At 45.1% G+C, this 26,824-nt stretch overlaps 1 protein-coding gene across 1 annotated transcript in view; it reads left to right on the top strand.

Moving 5' to 3' along the window:
- LOC115327354 (ficolin-1-like) overlaps window positions 1-26,824 on the top strand; it is an 82,931-nt gene that overhangs the window by 32,401 nt on the left and 23,706 nt on the right. Inside the window, exon 4 of the mRNA XM_040207280.1 lies at window positions 6,540-6,716. Within this exon, the coding sequence (XP_040063214.1) occupies window positions 6,540-6,716 (177 nt within the window). The remainder of the gene's footprint in view (window positions 1-6,539; window positions 6,717-26,824) is intronic.

A 26,824-nucleotide genomic window follows, 5' to 3' on the forward strand; every position in this document is an offset into this window, starting at 1 on the left:
CTGTAGAGCATTTCTATCTATTTCTAGGTTCACCTTTGCCATGGTGTCTTGGTGGAAAAGAAAAAACTGTTCTACGTGAGGGGAGCCCGGGGAGACTCCATGTTCGTTAAAGAGGCCACGAAGTTGATCTTCGGCAGGGAGAATCTGCAAGGGCGGAGACTGGGGTGCCATGCCGGCGTTTCAAGGGCGCCGTCGCCAAGAGGGCCCTGACTCCAGTCAAGTTGGCAGCAGTAAGTGCCCACTTCTCAGAGATGTCTCATACTTGGTGAGTCACTCAAACCTTATGGCTTCTGAAGTTGCAACCTGCTACGTCAAAATTTATGTGATAAAATATTCCAAGGCTTTCAGAACTTTCACTGTTATAGGCTGTTGAAGGGTCACACTTCGACTAGTTCGAGCTTTAGGAACGTGAAGCTCCGAGCGCAAAACCAAAATGAAGAAGCCCTATCTCCCTCTTTGTTTTTAATATATGAAGAAAACTAAAGTGACTTTGTCACGGTCATCTAGGTCCCTTGGTGCTTTCTGATGTATTCACCCTGAGGAGGTTTTACAGTAACATGCTCCGCATCGCAAATATCTGCTAATCCCTGCAAGTTTTGGGGGAGGTCCATGATATCAGTGGCCTGCTCGCAGGACCTTCTGCTGAGGCACTCATTTTTCCTTTTAAACGAAAAGCTGGCATTAGCAAAGTTGTAAAAGTGAGTCTGCTTGTTCACTAGAGCTGCTGCAACCGAACTATGTTTGGCTCTGTCCTTTGAATACTGCCCATTTTTTCTGAACCGCCTTCTCATCGTGGGTGTTCCTCCTTTCTAGTGCTCAGTTTTCTTACCAGGGAACTATCTCGTATGAATAGACCATTGAAGGGTCGTAACAGATATTAAATTAGTTAAATGATTCTTGATGTCAAATCTGTGTTGTCAATTTATATACATGCCCAGAACAACAATTGCGGGTCAAAATCTTTCTTTCGCACAAAAACTGCCGGTCGAGAATTGTGTGTTCCGTGTTCCTTTCACTTGTTCCCATGGTGACATTGTTGGGCATGAAATAAGTTAGAGGTTGTAGGCAATCAGAGGCCCATGTTCATAATTGAAAATACATATTTAGATTTATAGAACATACTTTTATTTTAGTTAACAGGCAGGCGAGCTGGTTGAGGATAGCCGTGGTAACCCGGGAACGTGGGGAAAAAAAGGGACAGACAGACACGAAGCTCCAGAGCTTCGTGTCTTTCCGTTCCTTTTTGTCCCCTGCTCCAAGGTCTATAATTTTCATAAACACTGAAATGAAAGGAACACACTGTTGCAAGCAAACTTTAAGTGCATAGTTGTGGAAAGTCACACTAGGTCTTTTCGATTTGCTTGAACTGGCCGATCTAGTTCAAATAGTGTCAGAACTGACTCATTAGATTCAACCGGAAGTTGCATGGACGCTGAACTGGCCTGTTCGATTTATTCCAGTGCTGCACGAGCTCAGCCTCAGTTCCACAGAATCTTGCGCTGGCCGAAGGCAGTTTAGCGTTCATGCAGTAACAGATGGCAACTCTTCGGTCTTTCGGAAACCAATTACAGGGTCGTTTGTAACGCTGCAGCTTAAGTTCACGCAGCCGTAGCCCGACTTGCGCACTGCTTCTGCACTCCTCTGAGCTCGGTCTGAACTGGTTCAAAACTTTCTGGCCGAATCATGCATGCCTACTGTTGGGTCTACATCTTCAAAACTTTCGGGCCGAATCATGCATGCCTGCTCTTGGGGTCTACATGGTATCACAAGATGTTAACAAAGCATAAATTGTAGTGGAAATTGCTTGCTTATAATTGCAGGAAGTAAAATATTCAATTTTTCAGGAAACTGTAGATTATACATGACTTATTGTTGTATTCTTTTCCCCTGCAGATGCATTCAACGAGTACCTATGGAGGCATCCTCGAGAGGCCTCTCCAAGGAAGAGGACAGCTCGGGTGAATCTACTGCAGTATGCAAATTTGTTAATATCCTACTGCAGGATATTAACTAGAAGTTTGACTTCTAAGCTTGCTTAGAGGTTAAGCTTCTTGTTGGTGTTCTGCAGATGCCAATTTGCGTTCACTAAATACATACATAACCTGAAATGACCTGGCTCATGCTCATTCTTTGCATGACAAATGCATGCGAATTGTTAAACCTGCAAAAATACATCCATCCGTTTGCAAACGTTGGACATTATGTTGATTCCTATTACTGCATCAGAACGGATAAACCTTTAAAGATATAGGTTTCTCTTATCTGAAAAGATGAACATGCAAAAATATTGGTTCTTATATCTAAATAGGTCAACCTGTAAGGTACGGGTTCCGATATCTAAAATTGTCAACCCGCACAGGCACGGTTTCCCTTACCTAAACGGGTCAACCCGTACCGGTACGGGCCCCGTATCTGAACGGGTTCCTGTATCTGAATGGGTCAACCTGTACAGGTACGGATTCCCAGTAGCATACGGGAGACCCGTATCCCATAACACCGTATGAGATATACGGGTCAACCAGTATGAATTTTTATACGGGTTTTTTCAGTAGGGCAGATACAAAATCGTGCATATGTATATGCACTAAATATCTGTTTTACATAGGAAAATATGACAATTATATATCAAGTTAACTATTTCAAACTCAAAGCAGAAAAAAAAAAGGCCCCAGAGGAATTCTCTAACGATCTGCATTCCCCTGATTCGGAGAAGTAAGCGCTGTGCCCGCACTTGCGGATACGGACTTTTAAACTTTTTTTTAGTGCACTACTCCAAATTTTATTAATGTTTATGGTTGGATATAGAGATAACTGCTAACGGTAAATAGAAAACCTTACATAGGTCAAAATTCTGCTGTACAGAGCGCCTGTGCGAAGTCCCATTTAAAACGCTCATAGCACGAGATTCGAGTCTTAATAGCGGCCATACAAACAATACCTTACAATTTCTGTTGGTAGTTCTTTTTAGGCTATATTACCTAACTGTGAATAAAAAATACAAGAAATAAATCGTGTTTTTTTAGAAAATCAACGCCAAACTAGCTAGGTTTTCGAAATATTAGTTATTCAGGCACCATGTTGCGCATTATATACTTATCGCGAAATATTCAAATTATACTCAAAGAAGGAGCTTAATTAGAGCTTTATGGTGATGTAAAGATCATAAGAATATGTGTTAGGTCACACAGCACAGCTTCCTGAACTTCGTATTACTATCGCCGCAGAGAAGCGGTTTGACAATTAAAAAAAAAATAAAGGATTTTATGACCTAGACGCTTAATTAGCGTAAAAAAAAGCATATGTTTAGAGTCTTCCCAAAAAGTTATATTTATGTAGCGTAAAAAGTAGGAAAATTTAATGGAGTGAACTATGGCACCCCCGATAAGCTGCAGAAACGTCAGTTTCCACCTTGGCGGCTGCAAAGGTACATGACTTGAGAACAAGAAACCCGACAAACTCGCCCTTTGCGTCTTTTTTTATTATAGGAATTGCCCAAGAGCATATTTTTTGTTACAAAAATCGAAAATTCGACCGAAAATTTGTGCCTGCACTCTAAGAAAAAAAGGAGGAGAAAGGTAGCAACAGCGACATGTTCCTCCTTGTTGCGGACAAGTTGCCCAGAGAAGGGAGGAACGACAGTTCAGATGAAAGGAGGAGGGCAAGTTTACTCCTTGTTCAGTTGGCGCAGGGGTAAATCATCGCGCTTCTGACCAAGTGGTCAAAGGTTCGATCCCCAGAGGAGCGGGTTTCTTTTTTTTGAAATGTTTTTTTTTTTTTTTTTTTTTTTTTTTTATTTAACAAAACACACATAAACAAATCCACACCGAGGAAAAGAAAATAAAGTCCTTATTATTCACCGAGACGTTTTCCTCCTCCAGGCAGACGGGAGAAAGCTTTCGCCCTCCCGACTCATCTTTCGGTTTCGTTTTTCGAGCACATCGCGCACGTTGTCTGATAAATTAATGTTGAGTTGATTGAGCTTCAGCGGCAGCGAAGGCCACCTGTAATTCCGTCTTGTAGTCCAAACGTGCAGAACATTTCGGTTGCATTGACGTTTTTACCAGTTGTTTTATCAAACGATCTAACGAAGCCGCTAGAAACAGCGAAGTTCCGGAGCAGTGCCAGCAGCGCTACATACACAGGGTAAGACGGCCGTCTCCGATTTGCGGGACACACGCAGAATTACAGCCACTACAGCAGCGAAACCACGAGGAATTGTGTCGACGTTTTCGACGTTATGGAAATCGCGGGAACTGCGTCCAAGGAAGGGAGGTTTTCCTGCCGGCTGCCTGGGTGCCTTCCATGCTGAGTTCGGTTCTGTTGTCCCGTGCCGAGTGCCAACCGGCGTTCAACGTGATTCTGTATTTCTGCGTGTCAGCAACATCGTCAACGTGGTTCTGTATTTCTGCGTGTCAGCGACATCGTGATGGCAGTGTTGTGGGTTGTGAACAGAAGACTGGAATTGTCGCCGATGTGACCGTGTGTTCGCGTATCAGTGGTGTAACAACAAGATGAGATGACGTAAACTGTCGGGCATTGATGCCGCTGTTCGGGCCGTGTACGGAGGGGGCGGGGTGTCGCAGGATGACATTCCGCTTTACATTAAAGAGTTTAAAACCACTTGAGGGATTAGGTGCAGTCGATCGACGTGTGGATAGTCATGTTGAACGCTGGTCTGAACGGTAGGCTCCTATGTACAGTGGCCAATGTGACTGTCGGTCCCCGAGAGCGATTGCGCTCTGGGGAAAAGACTGAACAGTACGAAAGTATGGCGGAAATTACGTATATTTACAACGGAAGTTTAGCATTAAAAAAAAACAAAAAAAAACAGGTAAAATCGAGAAAAAAAAAACCAAACGCTATCCTTTATTTTGCTGTTTAAATATATTACGGTTCCTGTAGAAACTGCCCTCCAAGTGGCGCGCTGGGATGAGCGCTAGAAGTGTTGGAGCTCGCAACGGCGTAGCTCCGTTGCCGCAAGTCGCGGCTTTGACTGCATTCAAGTTGATCGAAAAGCGATTTCTCTGCCCGTGAAGCATCACTTCCAGCTGAGTGAATATCCGCTCTACAAGGATTAATTCAAGACGGCAATTGCAGCCGTGCGCGAACACCACAAATAGAAAAACAAACACTGCAATATAAATACTGGCTACGAAGGGCCGTGCGGGAAAACAAACTCATGGCTTGGAACCACATTGGAGCGGCTCGATTTATTGGCTTTCAAATAATTACGGCATGATCGAGCGTTTTCGTTTTAATAAGAGATTCATCCCCTGAGCCATTAAAAATAGTCTCAGATGTATGACATTGCTGAAAAAAAATTAGCATGTTCGGATTATTTTTTATTGCTTAGGGAGTCACCGAAAAATTCCGCACGTTCAAAACGACCAGTATAAAAGACGGAAACGCAGGGGTCGGGAGTAGTGATCGGGTTAGTGTGCTGTTGTGACTGTTGTATTGATGTTTGTATGTGCGATGCCTGTGTATGCGCTCAACATATGTTCACCTGATGCTTGTAGTGTACGTAACGTGTCTACATGTGTTAGAGATTCCCGAAGAAAAGGAAAGGCAATTGTAGCGTAAGAAAATAAAAATATTTTTTGTAAAACATGAATTGGGCGGTACCTAGCGCCACCTAGCCTAGCTACTTGCGATTACTCTGTTTGACCCTGGCATCTTGTGGCAAGCGATTTAACTAACATCCTTTTACGCTACGCGGCTGCGCCATAATTTCGTGTTACCGTGCTGACATAAGCCAAGAGGTTGCTACGGATTTGCTTTTTTTTTGAGAGCGGCTTTTGGTTTTGAGGGCGAATGGTTTTCACTCCTCCCTGATGTGCGGTTGACGCAACGGTTGACGAAGGAATTGTGGCTCGAGGAATAGCAAAGGTAAGGCATAAAGTGCGCGAACTGGGTGCCGGTTGTCTCCGTTGAACATCGCAGTGCTGACGATGAGAAGACTGAGTGACTGCATGCTTTCGAAACGTAAGTTTCTTTACCTGCAGGGGTAAGGAAACTTCGGAAATAAATACAGTTCGCGGAAAGCTCGTGTTACTTTTTTTATTTGCTGCTCCTCTCGCTTCGTACAATAGACTTAGTGTTCTCGTTAAGCCTTATCGAGCTCGATTTGCTCGATTCGTGGCCGCCATAATGAGATGCAGTCGACGGAGGAACTTTTGCTCCCCTGCTTGAGGGATGAAAGTTTCTCCCTCTCTGAAGGAACATATGTGTCAAGAGCGTTCCTCCCTTTAGGGAGGACTATACTAACCCTTTTTTTTCTAAGAGTGTGAGTTTAGATGAAATCACCCATATAGTGTTGCGAAATGATAAATGTGAATCGTTACTCTTCTTGGTATTTCTTGTCTTGAATTCCCTATCGTCAGCTTGGTTTGTTCTATGCTTTTAGGCCGCGCCTTGCTAATTCCTGCAGCTCGTGTTATGAGTGAGGCCCTACGTCAAGGAGGGTTTATGACTAGCGTTACCTTTGGAAAGGGTGTGCGTGATTTGTTTCTAAAAGCATCTTATACCTTCCGTTGCAGGACTAGAAAACCTTCATGCACTTACGAGTTTTCCGAACAACCAACAAGCTCTCAGAATCGAACTGAAAAGATCTGACGGACGACGGGATACGATAGTTGTGCGCTATAACAAATTTCACGTCGCCTCCGCAAAGGAGAGTTACAAGTTGACCATCGACGAGTACGACGGTCCTAAAGGTAGGTTTCGGTCCTGCCGGCTAGCCTCTCTGAACATATCACGCGACCAATGTGTGATGGCCCATGTTATTGCGCGCTTTGCCCGCGGGGAGCAGGACCTCTGCGGCTCCACCGAGACACCAAACACTGAAAACGAGTAGAAACTGAGTGTTTTTGAAAGGCTGTAAATGCTGCCCGTGCTTTTTATATTTTAAAGTGAGCTCATTTTGTGATTTCAGACGGTGCCCAGAAATAACTAAATAAATTTAAATATACTAATTTATAATTCAATTACCCATATATAACTAAGGACCTAGTCATAGCAAGCGTTAATAATTGTTGTGGATGTAGCCTTTCAAAAGACTAGTTCGTCATCAAAATCTTCTGTGGGACGTGCAATTGCGCATGAACAATTCTGCCGATGTTCCGCGAAACACGCCGATTTATTCTACCTTTTATGAAATGCGAAAAATAATGTGATACAACAAGGGGTGGCCAGGGTGACGTCGGGTTAGAGCTGCATACAAAACTACAAAACTTCAGAAAGCCGCAGAAAGAAAAATGGGGGCGGGGTTACATAGAGGCTACTTCTAACAAAAAGATATCAAGTAAACAGTCGATTCCCAAAGGGTCAATTGTAATTGTCGACTACAAGAAGTAACACCAGGCAGCAGGCCGTTTCTTCAACCGCTGATTAATTTTGCCGCGCGCACAGCTGTCCAAGTGGGCAGTGCGCGCGTGGCCTAACGGTTATTGCGCCTTCCTCTCACGCGAATAGCCAGGGTTTGATTCCTGGGAGCGACGTGTCTTTTGTTTATTCCTGAGTAGTATTATTATGATACACGATGTAACAGGAAATAAATAAGGTTGCTGGCCCCGACCATGTTTATTAAGGGGGAGGGCCAGCCCCGACCAATCACAGAGCCGCAGGGCAGGGCCTCCCTCTCTCCAATCGCAGGGACAAATGACAGGGCATGGGCATTGGCCAGAGTAGTAGTAAAAGTGCACACGATAGCCCAATAATCAATCAATAATAAAACATGTGTTTCCGATATCGATATGTTCCCGATATCGGGGTGTCCGGTTTCTGACATCGATACTATCTATGGAATCGATATGTAGGTTATGCGGGTGTCTTTTTCTCGCATCGATCCCATCTATTTGGATATCTAAATGGCTAACTGCGTGTTTCCGATATCGATATGTTCCCGATATCGGGGTGTCCGGTTTCTGACATCGTACTATCTATGGAATCGATGTGGGTGTCTTTCGGATATCTAAATGGCTGACTGCGCGTCCACCGCTGGGTCTGACGTAGGAGTCGCGACCGGCCAATTAGCCAATCCTATCCTATCCTAACCTATTCAGATGTCAGAAACGGATGTTTCAGATATCAGAAAGGGATATCTGAAAAAATTTTGGATTTTCGATAATCGATAATTGATCAATATATTTATTATCGACCGATTATCGATCATTCACCGATGATCGATTATCGGCCGATAGTCGACCATCGGCCAATAGACTATCAGTGCGACGCATTTGTCACGTGAAAACCACATGACAACTGCGAATTTCAATTACTCCGAAAAGGGCTTTTAAAATACCATCAGCGGTTTTGAACCAGCGACCTTTCGTTCAGTAGCCCGACGCGGTACCTCTGCGCCACAGAGGGAAATGAATTTACCGTACTTAGACTTTGTGTGCAATCGTGGGTAGTGCTAGGGTTCGCCGCTCTGTTACGCTCTGTCAAACTCAGTTTATAGTTGGTGATGCTTCCACAAGGTGGCGCTTGAGGTCGCCGTCGCCACACCAATCAGCGTACTCCCCGCCTACCTCGTTGACTTGTGGGAAAGTGTGGGGACACGCCGCTGGATGGCGCCATGTGCAGTGTGGTTGGTGATATTCCCACAAGGTGTCGCGAGTCCTGCGGCTTATCTTAACGCCGTCGGTGCCCTTTAATCTGTTGCCATGTTCGTAAGGTGTCGTATGACCCAGGCAACGAACTCTTTATGACATTCGTGTGGTGCAGATCGAACTGTCGAGATGTTTGCGAGCGGACGTCTGACTAGTTGCACGGGAAAACACACTTGCTGGAGCGAGATAGAAGTCTGCAATGGAGACCGTAAGACAAACAACGACTTCTTTGTGACTGCACTGGAACTGCTCATCGACCTGGAGAAAGAAAACCTCCCTACGAAGTGGACCCAGTCGGTGTTCCGTGTAGTGTCCCGCTTGTACGAGCACTACGAGGGAAAGGACAAGGAGTGGCCATCGCACGAGAGTCCTTTCACATTCTTGTCGGGATGGGTGAGCAAGGTGATGTCCAGGGTGACCGAAGCGGAAACCACGGATGCGGTTTCCGCTTCCTCTCGGACACGGGGGTATGCTATGCACCGTGTTCCTCTCGGACACGGTGCATACCATCAAGCGGTCAGTGTGGTGCAAGTGTCACATCGAAGCAACCTACGTGCATCCGCTGGCCACGGATATTCTTCATTACAGGCTGGTCACTGCGGATAGTGTGGAATCGTGGAAATAAATTATCATCTTAATTTATTTGTCTTTCATTTCCTCCGATAGAAAAGATCGGGCCTTGCTATCGGTCCGGTCAGTCTGGTGTTGACCGAGTGCACGATCGGTCTTTGGAATGAGCGATCAATTTTAGGTGAACCTTTTCTCCAATGCCTCCAGTGAAATATTTCACGATAATACTTTAAGTAAGTTTAAGGTACAGCTGTCCCAACCTATCCTTTTAAATGAACCATGTGAGGTCGCGCTAAAGGAATTAAATTTTCCATTTAGCATCAAGAATGTGACGAGGCCATCTAACGAGATCTATTTGGTCAGACCAACGGACGCTGGGCAAGTGGAGTCCAGCAAAAAGATTCGAATCCCTGCAAAACAAGACGTCTTCTCGTTGTTGAGAAGTGGGTTGAGAGTAGTGCATGAAAATATCCGTCAAACCGGTTATCCGGTTAAACCGGAGGAGAGCGAATCCGGTTACCAAAGCCGGTTATTCGGTTAACCGGATTTTCGAATTCGAATATCCGGTTTGGCAAACCGGTTGTTCGGTTAATCGGTTATTCGGTTTTATTTCATGCATCCTGATGACCAGTACATGAAACAGCAGTTCGTGCCCTGTATTTTTGGTAAATGAAAACTCATCAGATCGATTTTTTTAATGCGATAACATTTTTCAGCTCCCCCCCCCCCCCCCCCCCCCCCGATATCATGAACCTTTCTGGCCGACGTTTCCGGCCTCCTAATTCGCAGTTTCCCCGTTAAATTTAGGGGGAAAATTGTAGTCCCATGCACCAATTCAGTTTCCCCGCTAGAATTAGCAGAAAATTTGAAGCCGCGTGATTTATATATTAATCCAGTTTCCCCACCAAATTTAGCGGCAAATTTTATTTCACGTGACCTGACGTCGGAGGACCAACGAAGCAATTCAATTTCCCTGCTAAATTTAGTGGAAAAATTGACGTTACATGACCTAAGTACTAATTCAGTTTCCCTGCTAAATTTAGCGGGAAATTTGATGCAACGGGACCTGACGCCACGGGACCTACCCACCAATTTAGTTTCCCCGCTAAATCTAGCGGAAAAATTGACGTCACATGACCTAAGTACTAATTCAGTTTCCCCGCTAAATTTAGCGGGAAATTTGATGCCACGGGACCTGACGCCACGGGACCTACACACCAATTCAGTTTCCCCGCTAAATCTAGCGGAAAAATTGACGTCAGATGACCTAAGTACTAATTCAGTTTCCCTGCTAAATTTAGCGGGAAATTCGATGCAACGGGACCTGACGCCACGGGACCTACACACCAATTTAGTTTCCCCGCTAAATCTAGCGGAAAAATTGACGTCACATGACCTAAGTACTAATTCAGTTTCCCCGCTAAATTTAGCGGGAAATTTGATGCAACGGGACCTGACGCCACGGGACCTACACACCAATTCAGTTTCCCCGCTAAATCTAGCGGAAAAATTGACGTCACATGACCTAAGTACTAATTCAGTTTCCCTGTTAAATTTAGCGGGAAATTTGATGCAACGGGACCTGACGCCACGGGACCTACACACCAATTCAGTTTCCCCACTAAATCTAGCGGAAAAATTGATGTCACATGACATAATTACTAATTTAGTTTCCCCGCTAAATTTAGCGGGAAATTTGATGCAACGTGACCTGACGTCACGGGACCTACACACCCTAATTCAGTTTCCCCGCTAAATCTAGCGGAAAAATTTACGTCACATCACCTAAGTACTAATTCAGTTTCCCCGCTAAATTTAGCGGGAAATTTGATGCAACGGGACCTGACGCCACGGGACCTACACACCAATTCAGTTTCCCTGCTAAATCTAGCGGAAAAATTGACGTTACATGACCTAAGTACTAATTCAATTTCCCTGCTAAATTTAGCGGGAAATTTGATGCAACGGGACCTGACGCCACGGGACCTACACACCAATTCAGTTTCCCCGCTAAATCTAGCGGAAAAATTGACGTCACATGACCTAAGTACTAATTCAGTTTCCCCGCTAAATTTAGCGGGAAATTTGATTCAACGTGACCTGACGTCACGGGACCTACACACCAATTCAGTTTCCCCGCTAAATCTAGCGGAAAAATTGACGTCACGTGACCTAATTACTAATTCAGTTTTCCCGCTACATTTAGCGGGAAATTTGATGCAACGGGACCTGACGTCACGGGACCTACACACCAATACAGTTTCCCCGCTAAATCTAGCTGAAAAAAATGAAAGCCGCTTACAACTCCCTGTAACGCCGAATTAGAGCGCAGCTCTTGAGGAGGAGGAGGGAAGGGCACTGGGGAGGGGGTTAAACTAACCAGGGGGGGGGGTCACGTTACCTTGGGGGTCACGTGACCCCCAATGCCGATGATGTCATCACTGACGTCACTGATGACGTCATCAGTGACGATGACGATGCGGGTACCGATGACGTCATTAGTGACGTCACTGATGACTTCACCAGTGATGATGATGATGACGATGCGAATGTCGGTGACGTCATCAGTGACGTCGCTGATGACGTCATCAGTGATGATGACGATGACGATGCGGATGCCGGTGACGACATCAGTGACGTCACTGATGACGTCATCAGTGATGATGACGATGACAATGCGGATGTCGGTGACGTCATCAGTGATGATGACGATGACGATGTGGATGCCGGTGACGTCATCAGTGATGATGACGATGACGATGTGGATGCCGGTGACGTCATCAGTGATGATGACGATGACGATGTGGATGCCGGTGACGTCATCAGTGATGATGACGATGACGATGCGGATGCCGGTGACGTCATCAGTGATGACGATGACGATGTGGATGCCGGTGACGTCATCAGTGATGATGACGATGACGATGTGGATGCCGGTGACGTCATCAGTGATGATGACGATGACGATGTGGATGCCGGTGACGTCATCAGTGATGATGACGATGACGATGCGGATGCCGGTGACGTCATCAGTGATGATGACGATGACGATGTGGATGCCGGTGACGTCATCAGTGATGATGACGATGACGATGTGGATGCCGGTGACGTCATCAGTGATGATGACGATGACGATGCGGATGCCGGTGACGTCATCAGTGATGACGATGACGATGTGGATGCCGGTGACGTCATCAGTGATGATGACGATGACGATGTGGATGCCGGTGACGTCATCAGTGATGATGACGATGACGATGTGGATGCCGGTGACGTCATCAGTGACGATGACGTCATCGGGGGGTCACGCGACATCGGCGGGGGTCACGTGACCTCGAGGAGGGGGCCACGTGAACTCAGGGGAGTCACGTGACTTCGGGGGGTCACGTGACCCCCCACGAGGTCACGTGACCTTGGTGGGGGGCTCGCGCGGTGCATTATGGGACATTTCCCATGATGCACCGCGCGGTTACGCCGTCGCGGACGGCGACGGCGACGGCGACGCCGACGCCGACGGCGACGCCGACGCCGACGGCGACGCCGCTCAAGCCGGAAACGGGCCCCTAAGAGCTGCGCTCTAAAATTGACGTCACATGACCTAAGTACTAATTCAGTTTCCCCGCTAAATTTAGCGGGAAATTTGATTCAACGTGACCTGACGTCACGGGACCTACACACCAATTCAGTTTCCCCGCTAAATGTAGCGGAAAAATTGACGTCACATGACCTAAGTACTAATTCAGTTTCCCCGCTAAATTTAGCGGGAAATTTGATGCAACGTGACCGGACGTCACGGGACCTACACACCAATTCAGTTTCCCCGCTAAATCTAGCGGAAAAATTGACCTCTAATGACCTAAGTACTAATTCAGTTTCCGCGCAAAATTTAGCGGCAAATTTGATGCAACGGGACCTGACGCCACGGGACCTACACACCAATTCAGTTTCCCCGCTAAATCTAGCGGAAAAATTGACGTCACATGACCTAAGTACTAATTCAGTTTCCCCGCTAAATTTAGCGGGAAATTTGATGCAACGTGACCTGACGTCACGGGACCTACACACCAATTCGGTTTCCCCGCTAAATCTAGGGGAAAAAGTGAAAGTCATTTACCACTCCCTGTAACGCCGAATTGGAGCGCAGCTCTTGAGGAGGAGGAGGGGAGGGTACTGAGGTCCACGTGTTCTCGGGGGGGGGTCACGTGACCCCCCCCCGAGAACACGTGACCTTGGTGGGGTCACGTGGGGGCAAACACGTGCCCCCTCAGAGGTCACGTGACCCCCCGGGTCACGTGACCAAAATTTTTCTGCTAGATTTAGCGGGGAAATTTTTTCCGCTAGATTTAGCGGGGAAAATTTTTCCGCTAGATTTAGCGGGGAAATTTTTTCCGCTAGGTTTAGCGGGGAAAGTTTTCCGCTAGATTTAGCGGGGAAATTTTTTCCGCTAGATTTAGCGGGGAAATTTTTTCCGCTAGATTTAGCGGGGAAAATTTTCCGCTAGATTTGACGGGGAAATTTTTCCGCTAGATTTAGCGGGGAAATTTTTCCGTTAGATTTAGCGGGGAAATTTTTTCCGCTAGATTTAGCGGGGAAATTTTTTCCGCTCAATTTAGCGGGGAAATGTTTTCGCTAGATTTAGCGGGGAAATTTTTTCCGCTAGATTTAGCGGGGAAATTTTTTCCGCTATATTTAGCGGGGAAATTTACCCATAATGCACCGCGCGGTTACGCCGACGGCGACGGCGACGCCAACGGCGACGGCGGCGGCGACGCCGCTCAAGCCGGAAACGGGCGCCTAAGAGCTGCGCTCTAAAATTGACGTCACGTGACCTAATTACTAATTCAGTTTTCCCGCTAAATTTAGCGGGAAATTTGATGCAACGTGACATGACGTCACGGGACCTACACACCAATTCAGTTTCCCCGCTAAATCTAGCGGAAAAATTGACGTCACATGACCTAAGTACTAATTCAGTTTCCCGCTAAATTTAGCGGGAAATTTGATGCAACGTGACCTGACGTCACGGGACCTACACACCAATTCAGTTTCCCCGCTAAATCTAGCGGAAAAATTGACGTCACATGACGTAATTACTAATTCAGTTTCCCCGCTAAATTTAGCGGGAAATTTGATGCAACGGGACCTGACGCCACGGGACCTACACACCAATTTAGTTTCCCCGCTAAATCTTGCGGAAAAATTGACGTCACTTGACCTAAGTACTAATTCAGTTTCCCCGCTACATTTAGCGGGAAATTTGGTGCAACGGGACCTTACGTCACGGGACCTTCACACCAATTCAGTTTCCCCGCAAAATCTAGCGGAAAAATTGACGTCACATGACCTAAGTGCTAATTCAATTTCCCCTCTAAATTTAGCGGGAAATTTGATGCAACGTGACCTGACGTCACGGGACCTACACACCAATTCAGTTTTCCCGCTAAATCTAGCGGAAAAATTGACGTCACATGACCTAAGTACTAATTCAGTTTCCCTGCTAAATTTAGCGGGAAATTTGATACAACGTGACCTGACGTCACGGGACCTACACACCAATTCAGTTTCCCCGCTAAATCTAGTGGAAAAATTGACGTCACATGACGTAATTACTAATTCAGTTTCCCCGCTAAATTTGGTGGGAAATTTGATGCAACATGACCTGACATCACGGGACCTACATACCAATTCAGTTTCCCCGATTAATTTAGTAAAAAAATTGACATCACGTGATCCCACATCAATCTCTATGGTTCAAGTCCCTGAAGGTTGTCCTAGAAATCGCCCTTAAGTTCGTCCGTTCATTGAAAAAACTTAGAGGTTGCATAACTCTTTTGGGGAATACAGAATGGCCTTTCAGAGATTAGTTGCGAAGGCGTGGCTATTATACAGGTAGCGGGCCGTAGAGCTAACCGCCAGTTTTGTTCCATGACGTTCAAAATTGCACAAGAAAAAACAAGTAAGAGCTATATTTTGTTTGGATAATATTCCGGTTCACCGTGTGCCGTTCAATAAAAAAACAAAAAAAAAAAACGTGCTAACGGTGTCTCAGCCGCGTTTTCTGCACCAGTTCTGAAAAAAAATCATGCCTACCTGAAACATAAATATCTCTAATACACCATTCAGGTTCCTGGAGAGAACGGTGATATTCCGATGGAAATTTATTGACGCAACGTTTTGGTCAGCTCAAATAGAAAACAAAACATCCATTTTTTATACATTCACCCAGTACGTCATTTCAGTGTTTTCTCAATTTTTAATATCAACCCAATATCGTACACACACACAAAATCAGATATCCAACCTTTTAAGATGAACATAAATATACTACGAATATAGCTTGTGTAATTATCGCGTTAATTAGGATATGTACAAAAAAAAGCAAGATTTATGCACAAATACCAGTTTAAGTTGAATCACTGTTGAAAGATGCGCGAGTTAATTATAATTTATAAATGACAACAAAAAAAAACTAAAAAAACACCGCTAAAACACGACAAAGGACAGAGAAGAGAACACATACTGTGTCACCCTTTTCTGTCCTTTGTGGGTTCCTAGGTTTTTTTTTCCCGTACTGCTGAATATTAGTATCCCTTTGATAAAAAAAAAAAACGTACATGGGGTACCGTTCTCTCATAGAGCGGCTGGAAGTCGCCTGCATCTTTATAGCTAGACTGAATGCGGAATGAACTGTGCCGATTTGTCGTAAGCAAAAGTTTATAACGCCATCTTTATCTTACTCGTTTAACAAATTATTTCGTTCATGAAATGTCTTGTGCATTTTACAAAATTATAAAAAAGGACGCAAGTCTTCCAGCGTGAGTATTACGACAAAAATGATTAAAAACGTATTCAAACTGTCATAGCGGTTCTTCATCAATGTTGTAGATTTTTAAGAGTCATACGTCATTTTAGCTGTCAAAGTACGACCTATTTTGATACAGAAACACCAGCGAACTGACGTTTTCTGGCAGAAGGCAGCTTCTCTTAGCCGTAACTATATTTCCGGCTGTAGAAAATACCCGCTCGGAGCTCGCGGACGAGGCAGGGATGCACATGTACTTCATCGCAAGTTGCGCGACTGCTGGGAACTTGGACTCGTGGTCTCTCCACCATTTGAGAGCATCCAAGTTGTGCCCCAGGTGTGGCTCGGACAGGTAAGCTTCGAACTGGGCCGAAAGGTCGCTGGAAGACGGCTGGGTGTTAAAGAGTCTGTCGAGCGCAGTTGCTTGCGGTTGGCTCGTGCTCGCCCCGTCTTCGCCAACCGAAGGTGTCGCGTCTCTCAACAAGTTCATAATGTTAGTACGGATTTCTTGCCTGGCACTGGGCTCCTCACACTGCAGGTCTTTATACCTGGGATCTAAAAACGAAGCCCTCTGACGTGCGCACATTGCGCTTTCCCGTGGGTCCCACTCCATGGAAAATCGGCGAATGATCTCTAACCGAACAACTTTTTTGAACCTTCCTAGCAGGGGGTCATCTGTAAATTGGGGCTCGAGCTTCACCATGAGCGCCCTCATCACAGGGCGAACCATGGACACTGGGGATGCGGTGTCGCTGCACAGTACTGTAGTAGCTAAGTAAAGTGGCTCGAGAACGTCACACAGTTCGCGGATGGTGTCCCACTCCTGCTCACATATTTCAAGATTCTGTGCTACTTTCGCTGTTACGACTGTGCGATCAACAAGCACGCTCTGAATTGCTGGTCTATTTTTGATCAGTTTTGTGAGCATTTGGTACGTCGAGTTCCATCTCGTAGGGCAGCTTTGTGTTAAGCGCTCTGAGAGTAATCCAAGCTGCTCCTGCCTTCTACTGAGCCCGTCACTGGCTATTGTTGAGTGCTTGAAGTGAGCCACCAATTTCCCAGCCTTTCTGCAGAGGGATTCAATTTCGTGGATATTCATGCCCTTGTTCACGCTTAGATGAAGACTGTGTGCTGAACAAGTCAAATCCCTCGACTCTTAAAGGCTCGGAAGGCCTTCTACCGCGTTTGTTCCATTGACTGCGTTATCTGTGACTACAGCTGTAACCTTGCAGTCCAGGTTCCAATGCGAAATTACTCGTTGCATGCGCATCATAAGGTTTTCTGCTGTGTGTCGCTGATCCATCTCCTCTGTTGCCAATGCAAAGGATTGCAATTTCCAGTTATAGTTCAAGGTGTGCGCAATCACTGTAATGTAGGAGTCGTGCGCCCTAGACGTCCAACAGTCAGAGGTGAGTGCTACGGCAGATGTTGAGTTGAAACGTCACCTTCTTTTTTAGTTGCTCATGCAGCAGGCTCATACGGCTTTTTAACGTAGTTATCGAAGGTGCTTTATAAATCGGCTCGACCACCTCCATAAAGTTCCTGAATCCGGAACTTGTTGTGAATGACAGGGGCAACAGGTTGACAGCTATCATTTTTGCTAGCGCCTGGTCAATCTTCTCTTGCCTCTCTGTGCATCTTGTTCGCTTTCTTCTTGGTTTATGCATGATTGATGACTGAGACGTTGCAGGTATGGTGTCCTCGGTGCTGCCAGGAGGGTCATCAGTAGTAGACTCGTCGGTGTCTCTCTCATCCAGGGTAGTCTGGCTATAAGAAACAAAGTCAGCATGTCAAGTCGTGCCTGTGTACACAGTTTTGCAAGATCTTTATTTACACAGTGGCATTTTATACTTAATAGAGACAGGTGGGTATTTTAGGCACATTCACTTGAACCTGAATCAGGAATTGACAATTACCTTCTTCTTGGCAATTATGAAGTGAGATCGCATGTCTACTGCCATGTACAGCACTTTTCGAGCAGTTCATTTTTTTAATGCTCAATAACCGAAAATTACTTCGCTTACGGTAATAATAAAAGCAAATTAAAAAAAAGAATATTCGGCTCAAAATTACAGTACTCGCATGAACACGTCAAGTCTAACTTTTTTAAAGTTGTCACCGAGTTGCTTTGGAGTGAACCAAGCGCCGATAGAACCACAGAACCGAAGCTTGACTAAAAAGTCAAGCTTCGAGATGCTCGTAGCTGTCATAAACGCCTCATCGAGAAGTAATTTTGTTTTTTGCAAATCTTGTTTTATGACTATCTTGTTTGAATGTTTGTCTCATTTGATGAACTACCAAAAATCTACAAGAAGTGGTGCACACCTATTAATAGTAAACTTAATGCTATCAAAAGTAAGGCCCATATTTAACTACCGATGACGAACCAAACATAGTTAATCAAGAGCCTACTTCAGAAATAACTCAGCTTGCGGGTAATAAAAGTTAGTTACACGGCGAAAGTAAAGCAGAGTAGCAAAGAAGGTACGGTTAGAGTTCGTAATCACGTGCGCGACGAAGCTCCGGCCTACCAGCTGCTTTTCGGCCTCCAGAGGACATTTACTACGCGGTGGGTTCAGCGTTGTACAGCGCGTCTGGCCGTTAATTGTTAGCCAACGCAAGCAGCGTACTCTCCGCGGCATTTCTTCTTCCTTTTCTTGAAGACTAGGTCTGCGTCCGTTAAGAGCCGGCGATCTCGGAAAGCCAAAAATAATGAAGGCAACCATTGTTAAGACTAGCAGATGAAGCTGGCATTCGGCGCCCAAACGCCTGACCCTGACACCACACTGCACGAGAAGCGGACGATACTAGATAGAAAGCCCGCCATCCTTCGTGTCCACACTCATCACTTTTTAATGAGAGCTTAGCTCTCTGACATCACCGCATCCTGCGTTCAAGAAGCAGACAGATTTTCTCCCCTCCTCTTTTTATTGGCCCGCCGCGTAGTTTCGTTTATTAAGTATTGCAGCGACTGAGTCTGATCGGGAAATCGATACACTGTTTTTTGACCCGCAATAATAAGCTGTGCCTCACATAAAGATCGAACTTGCTCCCAATGTGATTAGAGCGCTGGTTAGAAATATTAAAAGTTTCAGGTCATGGCGTTGTCTGAAGCATAAATTACGTTAAACATTTCTTTATGGGCAGTCGCCCACCTATTATTATTCTTCAAACAAAGAAAGGACATCATGGTCTTTACTAACACTTTTAAAAAAAAATAATGTTAGCAAGAAAGTAAATACTGTTTTCTTTCTTTCTCAGACCTTCTCTCACTGAAATAAATGCTGCCGGCGCCAAGAATGCCATTTTATGGTTTAAGCAATACTGGGTGTAGCTGGGCTCGGCCATAAATAAAATTTGATGATCAGTATCATCCTTTCATCTAGATAATGTGATGAGCTGAAATTTTAAAACTTTTGCATTTTATCACCACCAGTTGGTCACTTTCGCGGACCTTCGGCTTTATGCGGTGCGTAGGTTAATACTGCGCGCCCGAAACCGGTTAGTCATTTATTAGCAGTTTCTTTTTAACGCTACTGATTCTACGTGTCGTATTTCATGAGAACCTAAAAGATGCACCTCGAAACAATATACCATTGTGTTCACAAGTAATGTTTTGTTACTTACCATTGACGTTTTGTTGTTGTTTTTTGAAGTCCATGCTCCTTTGACAGGTGCGTTGCGACGGACGACGTAGACATGTTAGTTTGAAAAATCTCGTCACAAATATTGCACTGCGCCGTTGTGTCGTTCAAAGATCTTGTCGCGTGTTGCCATATCCAGCCTCGCAATTTGCCCATCACTACCAGGGACCGAGCTTGGTTTTTGGTTAGAGCGAAAATTCAAACTCGATGTCTCAAAACGAGCTGGAATGCCAATGGCAGGTGATGTCTGTCTGACAACGCCACCGAAGAACCGGCATTCGTCTGCTAACAGGACTGAAGAGCGGGGGTTCGTCTCGTAGTACGAGCAAAAAAATTGGGCTTTGTCTGCTAAAGCGGGCAAAAAAACGGAGGTTTGTCTGATAACGCGAATAAAATGCGGGGATTTGTCTGCTAACGCGAGCGAAAAACGGGAGTTCGTCTGCTAACAATAGCGAATAACGTGCATTCGTCTGCTCGAGCGAAGAGCAACACTTCGTCTGGTAATGCGGAGGAAAAAAAAAAAAACCCCGGAGTTTTTGTTTTGTTAAAGCGACAAAAAAAATAACTGGGGTTCGTCTGCTAACGAAAAAAAAAATGGAGCTTTGTTTGCGAACCCGAGCAAAGAAACGGAAGTTCGTCTGCTAACGCGGCAGACCGGACGCTGGTCAACCAACACTGCTAAGAACTGGCGGGGATTTGTCTGCATCAATGCATATTTCGCAAACAAAAACAAAATAAAAATAAGTGAGAAGCTCTTACACGTAATGGGCTAAGTGAATTAGAGAAAAATAGTCTTTTATGAATTTAATTTTGCAGGTGATCCGATCGAGCAAAAGCACGACCTCTGAGCATAGGTGATTTTGCTGGCAAGCGGTCGACAATCAATACTCCCCTTGGAAATGTATAGTCATTTTGCGGCCGTAAATAATCTAGTCGCCACCGTAGAAAAAAACGAATTGAAACAAGCACGTCTGCTGCCATGTCAAGTGTATGGTTTACTACGGTTAAAAAAATGTCATTTCGTCGAAGCACGTTTTAGAGAACGGGCACGTTTTAACGAAGCACAGTTTAGAGAAAGGAGAGCCTCAGTTTAGACAAATGCCGTTTATCGAAAAGGGGACGCTATTTAAAAAAGGGTTTTCTACTTCGCGCGTGTATCACTGGTGCGCGTGTTAACCCAAGCCCCCCGCTGCGCTCAAGCCGCTTGGCGGCGGCAGTCTGCGGCGGTTTATTACAAAAATGTTAACTCAGCTGACTTATCCGCACACGCCACTTCGCGACGGCCGAATCCGCTAAAAGGGGGCTCATCGACATTTTCTCTAAACTGGGTTCCTCTGTAAACAAATTTGATAAACTGGGGTCGGTAAAAGGGCATTCACTAAAACGAGCTTCTCTAAACCGAACAATCAATCGCGAACAATCAATCGCCGGATTTTCTTTTTTTCCTCTTTTTATTAAGGCTTTTATTAAATTCACTTGTGTGGTGAAAAGAAATGACTTCGCGATTTAATCAAAACCAAAATATTTAGTGTCATCCAAAATCGTTTTTAAGGATACAAAAACCACCATGTCGCGTTTGTATTATCAGTGTCGTGCAGGTACCACAAACCACATGTCGGTGAGTATTTCAGAAGGAACTTCTTCACGAAAAAATTCTTACACGTAAATTCCCCACGGAATAATAAAATATGGCAGATGTGCCGAAAACTTTCGTTCATCACAACGCTGTAACGATGGCCAACGGCCAGCCGAATAATAAGCAGCACGCCAGCTGTGCTGCTTATGCGAAGATATGTCGATGACGATCGATTCTTATTGCGCTGATCCTGAGTCATGCGTTGATCTGATATTGAAAGGATGTTGCCTTGATTTAGTGTCGATACGTTGTTGATGAATAAATGATTTTAATGTCGTGACCTGTTTTCCCGCCAAATTTAGCGGGGAAACTGAATTGGCGCATAGCTCACGTGACGTCGATCTTTCCGCCAAATTTAGTGTGGATACTGGTTTAGCCAAATTTAGCGGGGACCTAAATATCCTGTAAGTCCCATGACGTCAGGTCACATGACATTAATATGTCCGCCAAATTTAGCGGGGAAACTGAATTGATGCATTGGTCACGCGATAACAATTTTTCTGATAAATTTAGCTGGGAACCTGAATTTCTCTGACGGTCACGTGATTTCATGTCATGTGACATCAATTTTTTCACCAAATTTAGCGGGGAAACAGAATTAGTGCAAAGGTCACGGGACGTCAATTTTTCCGCCAAATTTAGCGGGGGACCTGAATATTCTGTAAGTCCCGTGATGTCAGGTCATGTGACGTTAATTTTTCCGCCATATTTAGCGGGAAAACAGAATTAGCGCAAAGGTCACGGGACGTAAATTTTTCCGCCAAATTTAGGGGGGACTTGAATATTCTGTAAATCCCGTGATGTCAGGTCACGTGACGTTAATTTTTCCGCCATATTTAGCGGGGAAACGGAATTAGTGCAAAGGTCACGGGACGTCAATTTTTCCGCCAAATTTAGCGGGGGACTTGAATATTCTGTAAGTCCCATGAAATCAGGTCACGTGACGTTAATTTTTCCGCCATATTTAGCGGGAAAACAGAATTAGCGCAAAGGTCACGGGACGTCAATTTTTCCGCCAAATTTAGCGGGGGACTTGAATATTCTGCAAGTCCCATGACGTCAGGTGACGTGACGTTAATTTTTCCGCCATATTTAGCGGGAAAACAGAATTAGCGCAAAGGTCACGGGACGTCAATTTTTCCGCCAAATTTAGCGGGGGTCTTGAATAATCTGTAAATCCCGTGATGTCAGGTCACGTGACGTTAATTTTTCCGCCATATTTAGCGGGGAAACGGAATTAGTGCAAAGGTCACGGGACGTCAATTTTTCCGCCAAATTTAACGGGGGACTTGAATATTCTGTAAGTCCCATGACATCAGGTCACGTGACGTTAATTTTTCCGCCATATTTAGCGGGAAAACAGAATTAGCGCAAAGGTCACGGGACGTCAATTTTTCCGCCAAATTTAGCGGGGGACTTGACTATTCTGTAAGTCCCATGACGTCAGGTCACGTGACGTTAATTTTTCCGCCATATTTAGCGGGAAAACAGAATTAGCGCAAAGGTCACGGGACGTCAATTTTTCCGCCAAATTTAGCGGGGGACTTGAATATTCTGTAAATCCTGTGATGTCAGGTCACGTGACGTTAATTTTTCCGCCATATTTAGCGGGGAAACGGAATTAGTGCAAAGGTCACGGGACGTCAATTTTTCCGCCAAATTTAGCGGGGGACTTGAATATTCTGTAAGTCCCATGACATCAGGTCACGTGACGTTAATTTTTCCGCCATATTTAGCGGGAAAACAGAATTAGCGCAAAGGTCACGGGACGTCAATTTTTCCGCCAAATTTAGCGGGGGACTTGAATATTCTGTAAATCCCGTGATGTCAGGTCACGTGACGTTAAGTTTTCCGCCAAATTTAGCGGGGAAACAGAATTAGTGCAAAGGTCACGGGACGTCAATTTTTCCGCCAAATTTAGCGGGGGACTTGAATATTCGGTAAGTCCCATGACGTCAGGTCCCGTGACGTTAATATTTCCGCCATATTTAGCGGGGAAACAGAATTAGTGCAAAGGTAACGGGACGTCAATTTTTTCCGCCAAATTTAGCGGGGGACTTGAACAGTCTGTAAGTCCTGTGACGGAAGGTCACGTGACATCAATTTTTCCACCAAATTTAGCGGGGAAACAGAATTAGTGCAAAGGTCACGGGACATCAATTTTTCCGCCAAATTTAGCGGGGGACTTGAACAGTCTGTAAGTCCCGTGACGGAAGGTCACGTCACATCAATTTTTCCACCAAATTTAGTGGGGAAACAGAATTAGTGCAAAGGTCACGGGACGTAAATATTTCCGCCAAATTTAGCGGGGGACCTGAATATTCTGTAAGTCCCGGGACGTCAGGTCACGTGACATCAATTTTTCCACCAAATTTAGCGGGGAAACATAATTAGTGCAAAGGTCACGGGACGTCAATTTTTCCGCCAAATTTAGCGGGGGACTTGAATATTCTGTAAGTCCCGTGACGTCAGGTCACGTGACATCAATTTTTCCACCAAATTTAGCGGGGAAACAGAATTAGTGCAAAGGTCACGGGACGTCAATTTTTCCACCAAATTTAGCGGGGGACCTGAATATTCTGTATGTCCCGTGACGTCAGGTCACGTGACGTTAATTTTTCCGCCATATTTAGCGGGGAAACTGAATTTGGGCATAGGTAACGTGATGTCTATTTTCCGATAAATTTAGCGAGGAACCTGAAATAATGCATAGGTCATTTGACGTTAAAGCTTTCCGCTAAATTTAGTGGGGAACCTGAATTATTAGGTCCCGTGATGTCAGGTCACATACATTAAGTTTTCCGTCAAACTTAGCGGGGAAGCTTTATTTTTGTTTATGCTCACGCCATTGAGAAACCGGGGGACGGACCACTCCGGTGTAAAAGTTTTTCTTTTTTTTTTTCACCGGGGACCAAGATTAAGCTTTTGAGTACTGACCTGAGAACAACCAGCCTGTCCGAAATGCAACACTTATTTTCTCCTTTTAGTCCCGTTGATTTTCACAATAGGTATCCTACTGTGAAGACAGGGAAACCCTCAAAGCGTAAAGCTAATTTGATAAATAATTTTAATGACTGAACAGTTTGATTCCACTACTGAATATTGAATAATTGAATGTTCTGATATTTACAGAACCGAATAACTGAGAAGTTTATTCGGTTATTCGAATATCCGGTTATCCGGTTTTCAACTTCGAATAATTCGTTAATTCGAATAACCGGATAACCGGTTATCTTCAAAACCGGTTTCACCTGCTGGCACTAGTTGAGAGAATTGCTCGGTCCCAAAGCGAGCCTCGATCGGAAAGAAAGGTTTTATTCCATAACCTTTCAGAGAAACAACGCTTTGCACATGTCTCTCTTAGCCAAAAAACTTGGCTTTTCAGGGCAAATATTTGGTATAGGTCAGTCTATGGAAGACCGTCCCGTACAGGAATTGACGTTCGATAAAGAGGTTGAGATAGAGCTGACATATCTTCCGGGTCATATTGCCGCGCGCACGGCAATATGACCCGGACGATATAGGATAGTGCCGCGGAATAGGTTCGTAGAAGTGAAATGCGCATTGCGCTGAATTTCGTTAAACTGAAGGGCGTTTACATTGGGTTCAATGGCGCTTCGGCGGGGAATTTAAAAAAGTTCGTAAAACTGAATAGTTCGTTTAAATGACGTTCGTTCAAGTGGTATTTTACTGTAATTACAATTTTACGTATTGCGATATCACAGAAGCCGAACACGTTGGTGATGTGAAAGCACCTCTTTTGAGAGTCGTACCTTTCGTGGTGTCCAAGCGAAATGAGATGATATCGTATTCATTCAATTTGTTACAATATAAGAGGGTGATCGTAAAGGAAGTGAACACCATTTGTCTGGAGCTCGTTGGTGACAAAGGAACTTACATTCCATTTCTAGACGAATCCGGTCGTGTCGCAGCAACCCTGAATTTTAGAAAATGCACGTAAAGTCTGCACCGTGCTGTGTGGAACATTTTTCCGGTTCCGGAGAGAAACATTTGCCGCATTTTGTGTCCGGGCCTTTGTTCCAAGTGGGGAGTGTTCTACTGTCCGACATATATCAAAGAATATCACCGGTGTTTACAAAGAGAGTAGCTCCGTACCTCGGTCGAAAACTCGTGGCCACCGGCAGAGACGTAGCAGGGCGCGTCAGACAAGGTTCCTCACTTCGGGATGCCCTCAAAAAAGGAATTGGCAAGACGTACCGAAACGCGAGGGACGAGCTTCTGCAAAAGCTCTCCGGTGCAGGTCATAAAAGAAAGAAGACCGAGAAACCTTCCTCAATCTGCCCACGAGAAAAGAGACGGAAGGGTCTAGACTTTTTTGATACCTAGAGAATGTCGAGCGGTATCTTTACCCTCCACGAACGATCCTGTTTTTGTACAAACGGCGAACTAGAACTTTTCTCGCTGCCGCCTACTTCGTTTGCCATGGAAAAATCGGAATATCTTGAGTTCTTTCCCGTCGCTGGTGCAACCTCCACGTCCGTTTTGGCATTTCACGTCTCTTCATTGGGTCTACACTTTTACGATTTGAAATCGAGCTTCCTTCACATTCAATCTAAAATCGTTCGAGCTAATGGCGATCTTGCGAGCACTGTTGCAGTCGACGAGTCGGTTACGAACGATAAAGTGATTCCGGTTCAGTCCTTTGGAAGCTCCCTCTTTCAATGCCTACACGTTTATCTGAATCAAACTCTTGCCAGCCTGTACGAAAACTATGCCTATCGTTCATATCTTGATATTCTGCTTAATGCAAACCAGGTAAGTACAGATTATTCTCTTTCTGCGGTGCTCTACGAAAAGGACCCAGTCAATACATCGGAAAAGCTGGAAATTACGCCGGATGCCAAGGGACTTGCCACTCGCTTCAAGCGTACCGAGGGATCTACCCTTTGCGACCTCTTCTGTCCGATATTCAGCGACAGCTGCCAGCAAGAAAATCTCCTACTTAACGGCGTGGACATCCGCATCGTGCTGGGACAAAATGCCGAAGATTTCAGACTTTTGGCTGCTTCGACGATTCAACAAAAGCACATTGTTCAGCTTCCTCGCATCGTTCTGTACATTCGACGAGTCCAAGTGGCCCCGATAGTTCTTGTCGAAATCGAAAGGCGACTGCAATCTACTCACGCATCATACCTGTTACGTGGAGTGGAGATCAAAACCAGAACCGTTTCTCCCGGTGTGTCACATATCGTCTGACGACCTCTATCCTCATCGGGTTCCATCTAAGCTCGTCATCGCGTTCGTAAAGAGTGAATCGTTTCAGAAAAGTCGCGAACACGACCCCTTCAAATTTGAACACTTCAATCTGAAAACGGCCGTACTAGACGTTGGTGGGTCTCAGCAGACGGAAAATTTCGATTTTAATCAGGATCTTTATATGAAGGCCTATATGAACTTCCTGCATCGACTCAATCGAAAAGACGTTCCGTTCTCTAAAGGTGCCTTCTCAAAAGATTCTCTTCCTCTTTACTACACTTTGACTCCTGACAGAAAAGAGCAGAGTTTATGTCCGATCCTCACAGTCAATGTGAGACTCACA

Source organism: Ixodes scapularis, unplaced genomic scaffold (genome assembly GCF_016920785.2).
Source record: "Ixodes scapularis isolate PalLabHiFi unplaced genomic scaffold, ASM1692078v2 PGA_scaffold13__105_contigs__length_92229423, whole genome shotgun sequence".
Classification (NCBI taxonomy): Eukaryota; Metazoa; Arthropoda; class Arachnida; order Ixodida; family Ixodidae; genus Ixodes; species Ixodes scapularis.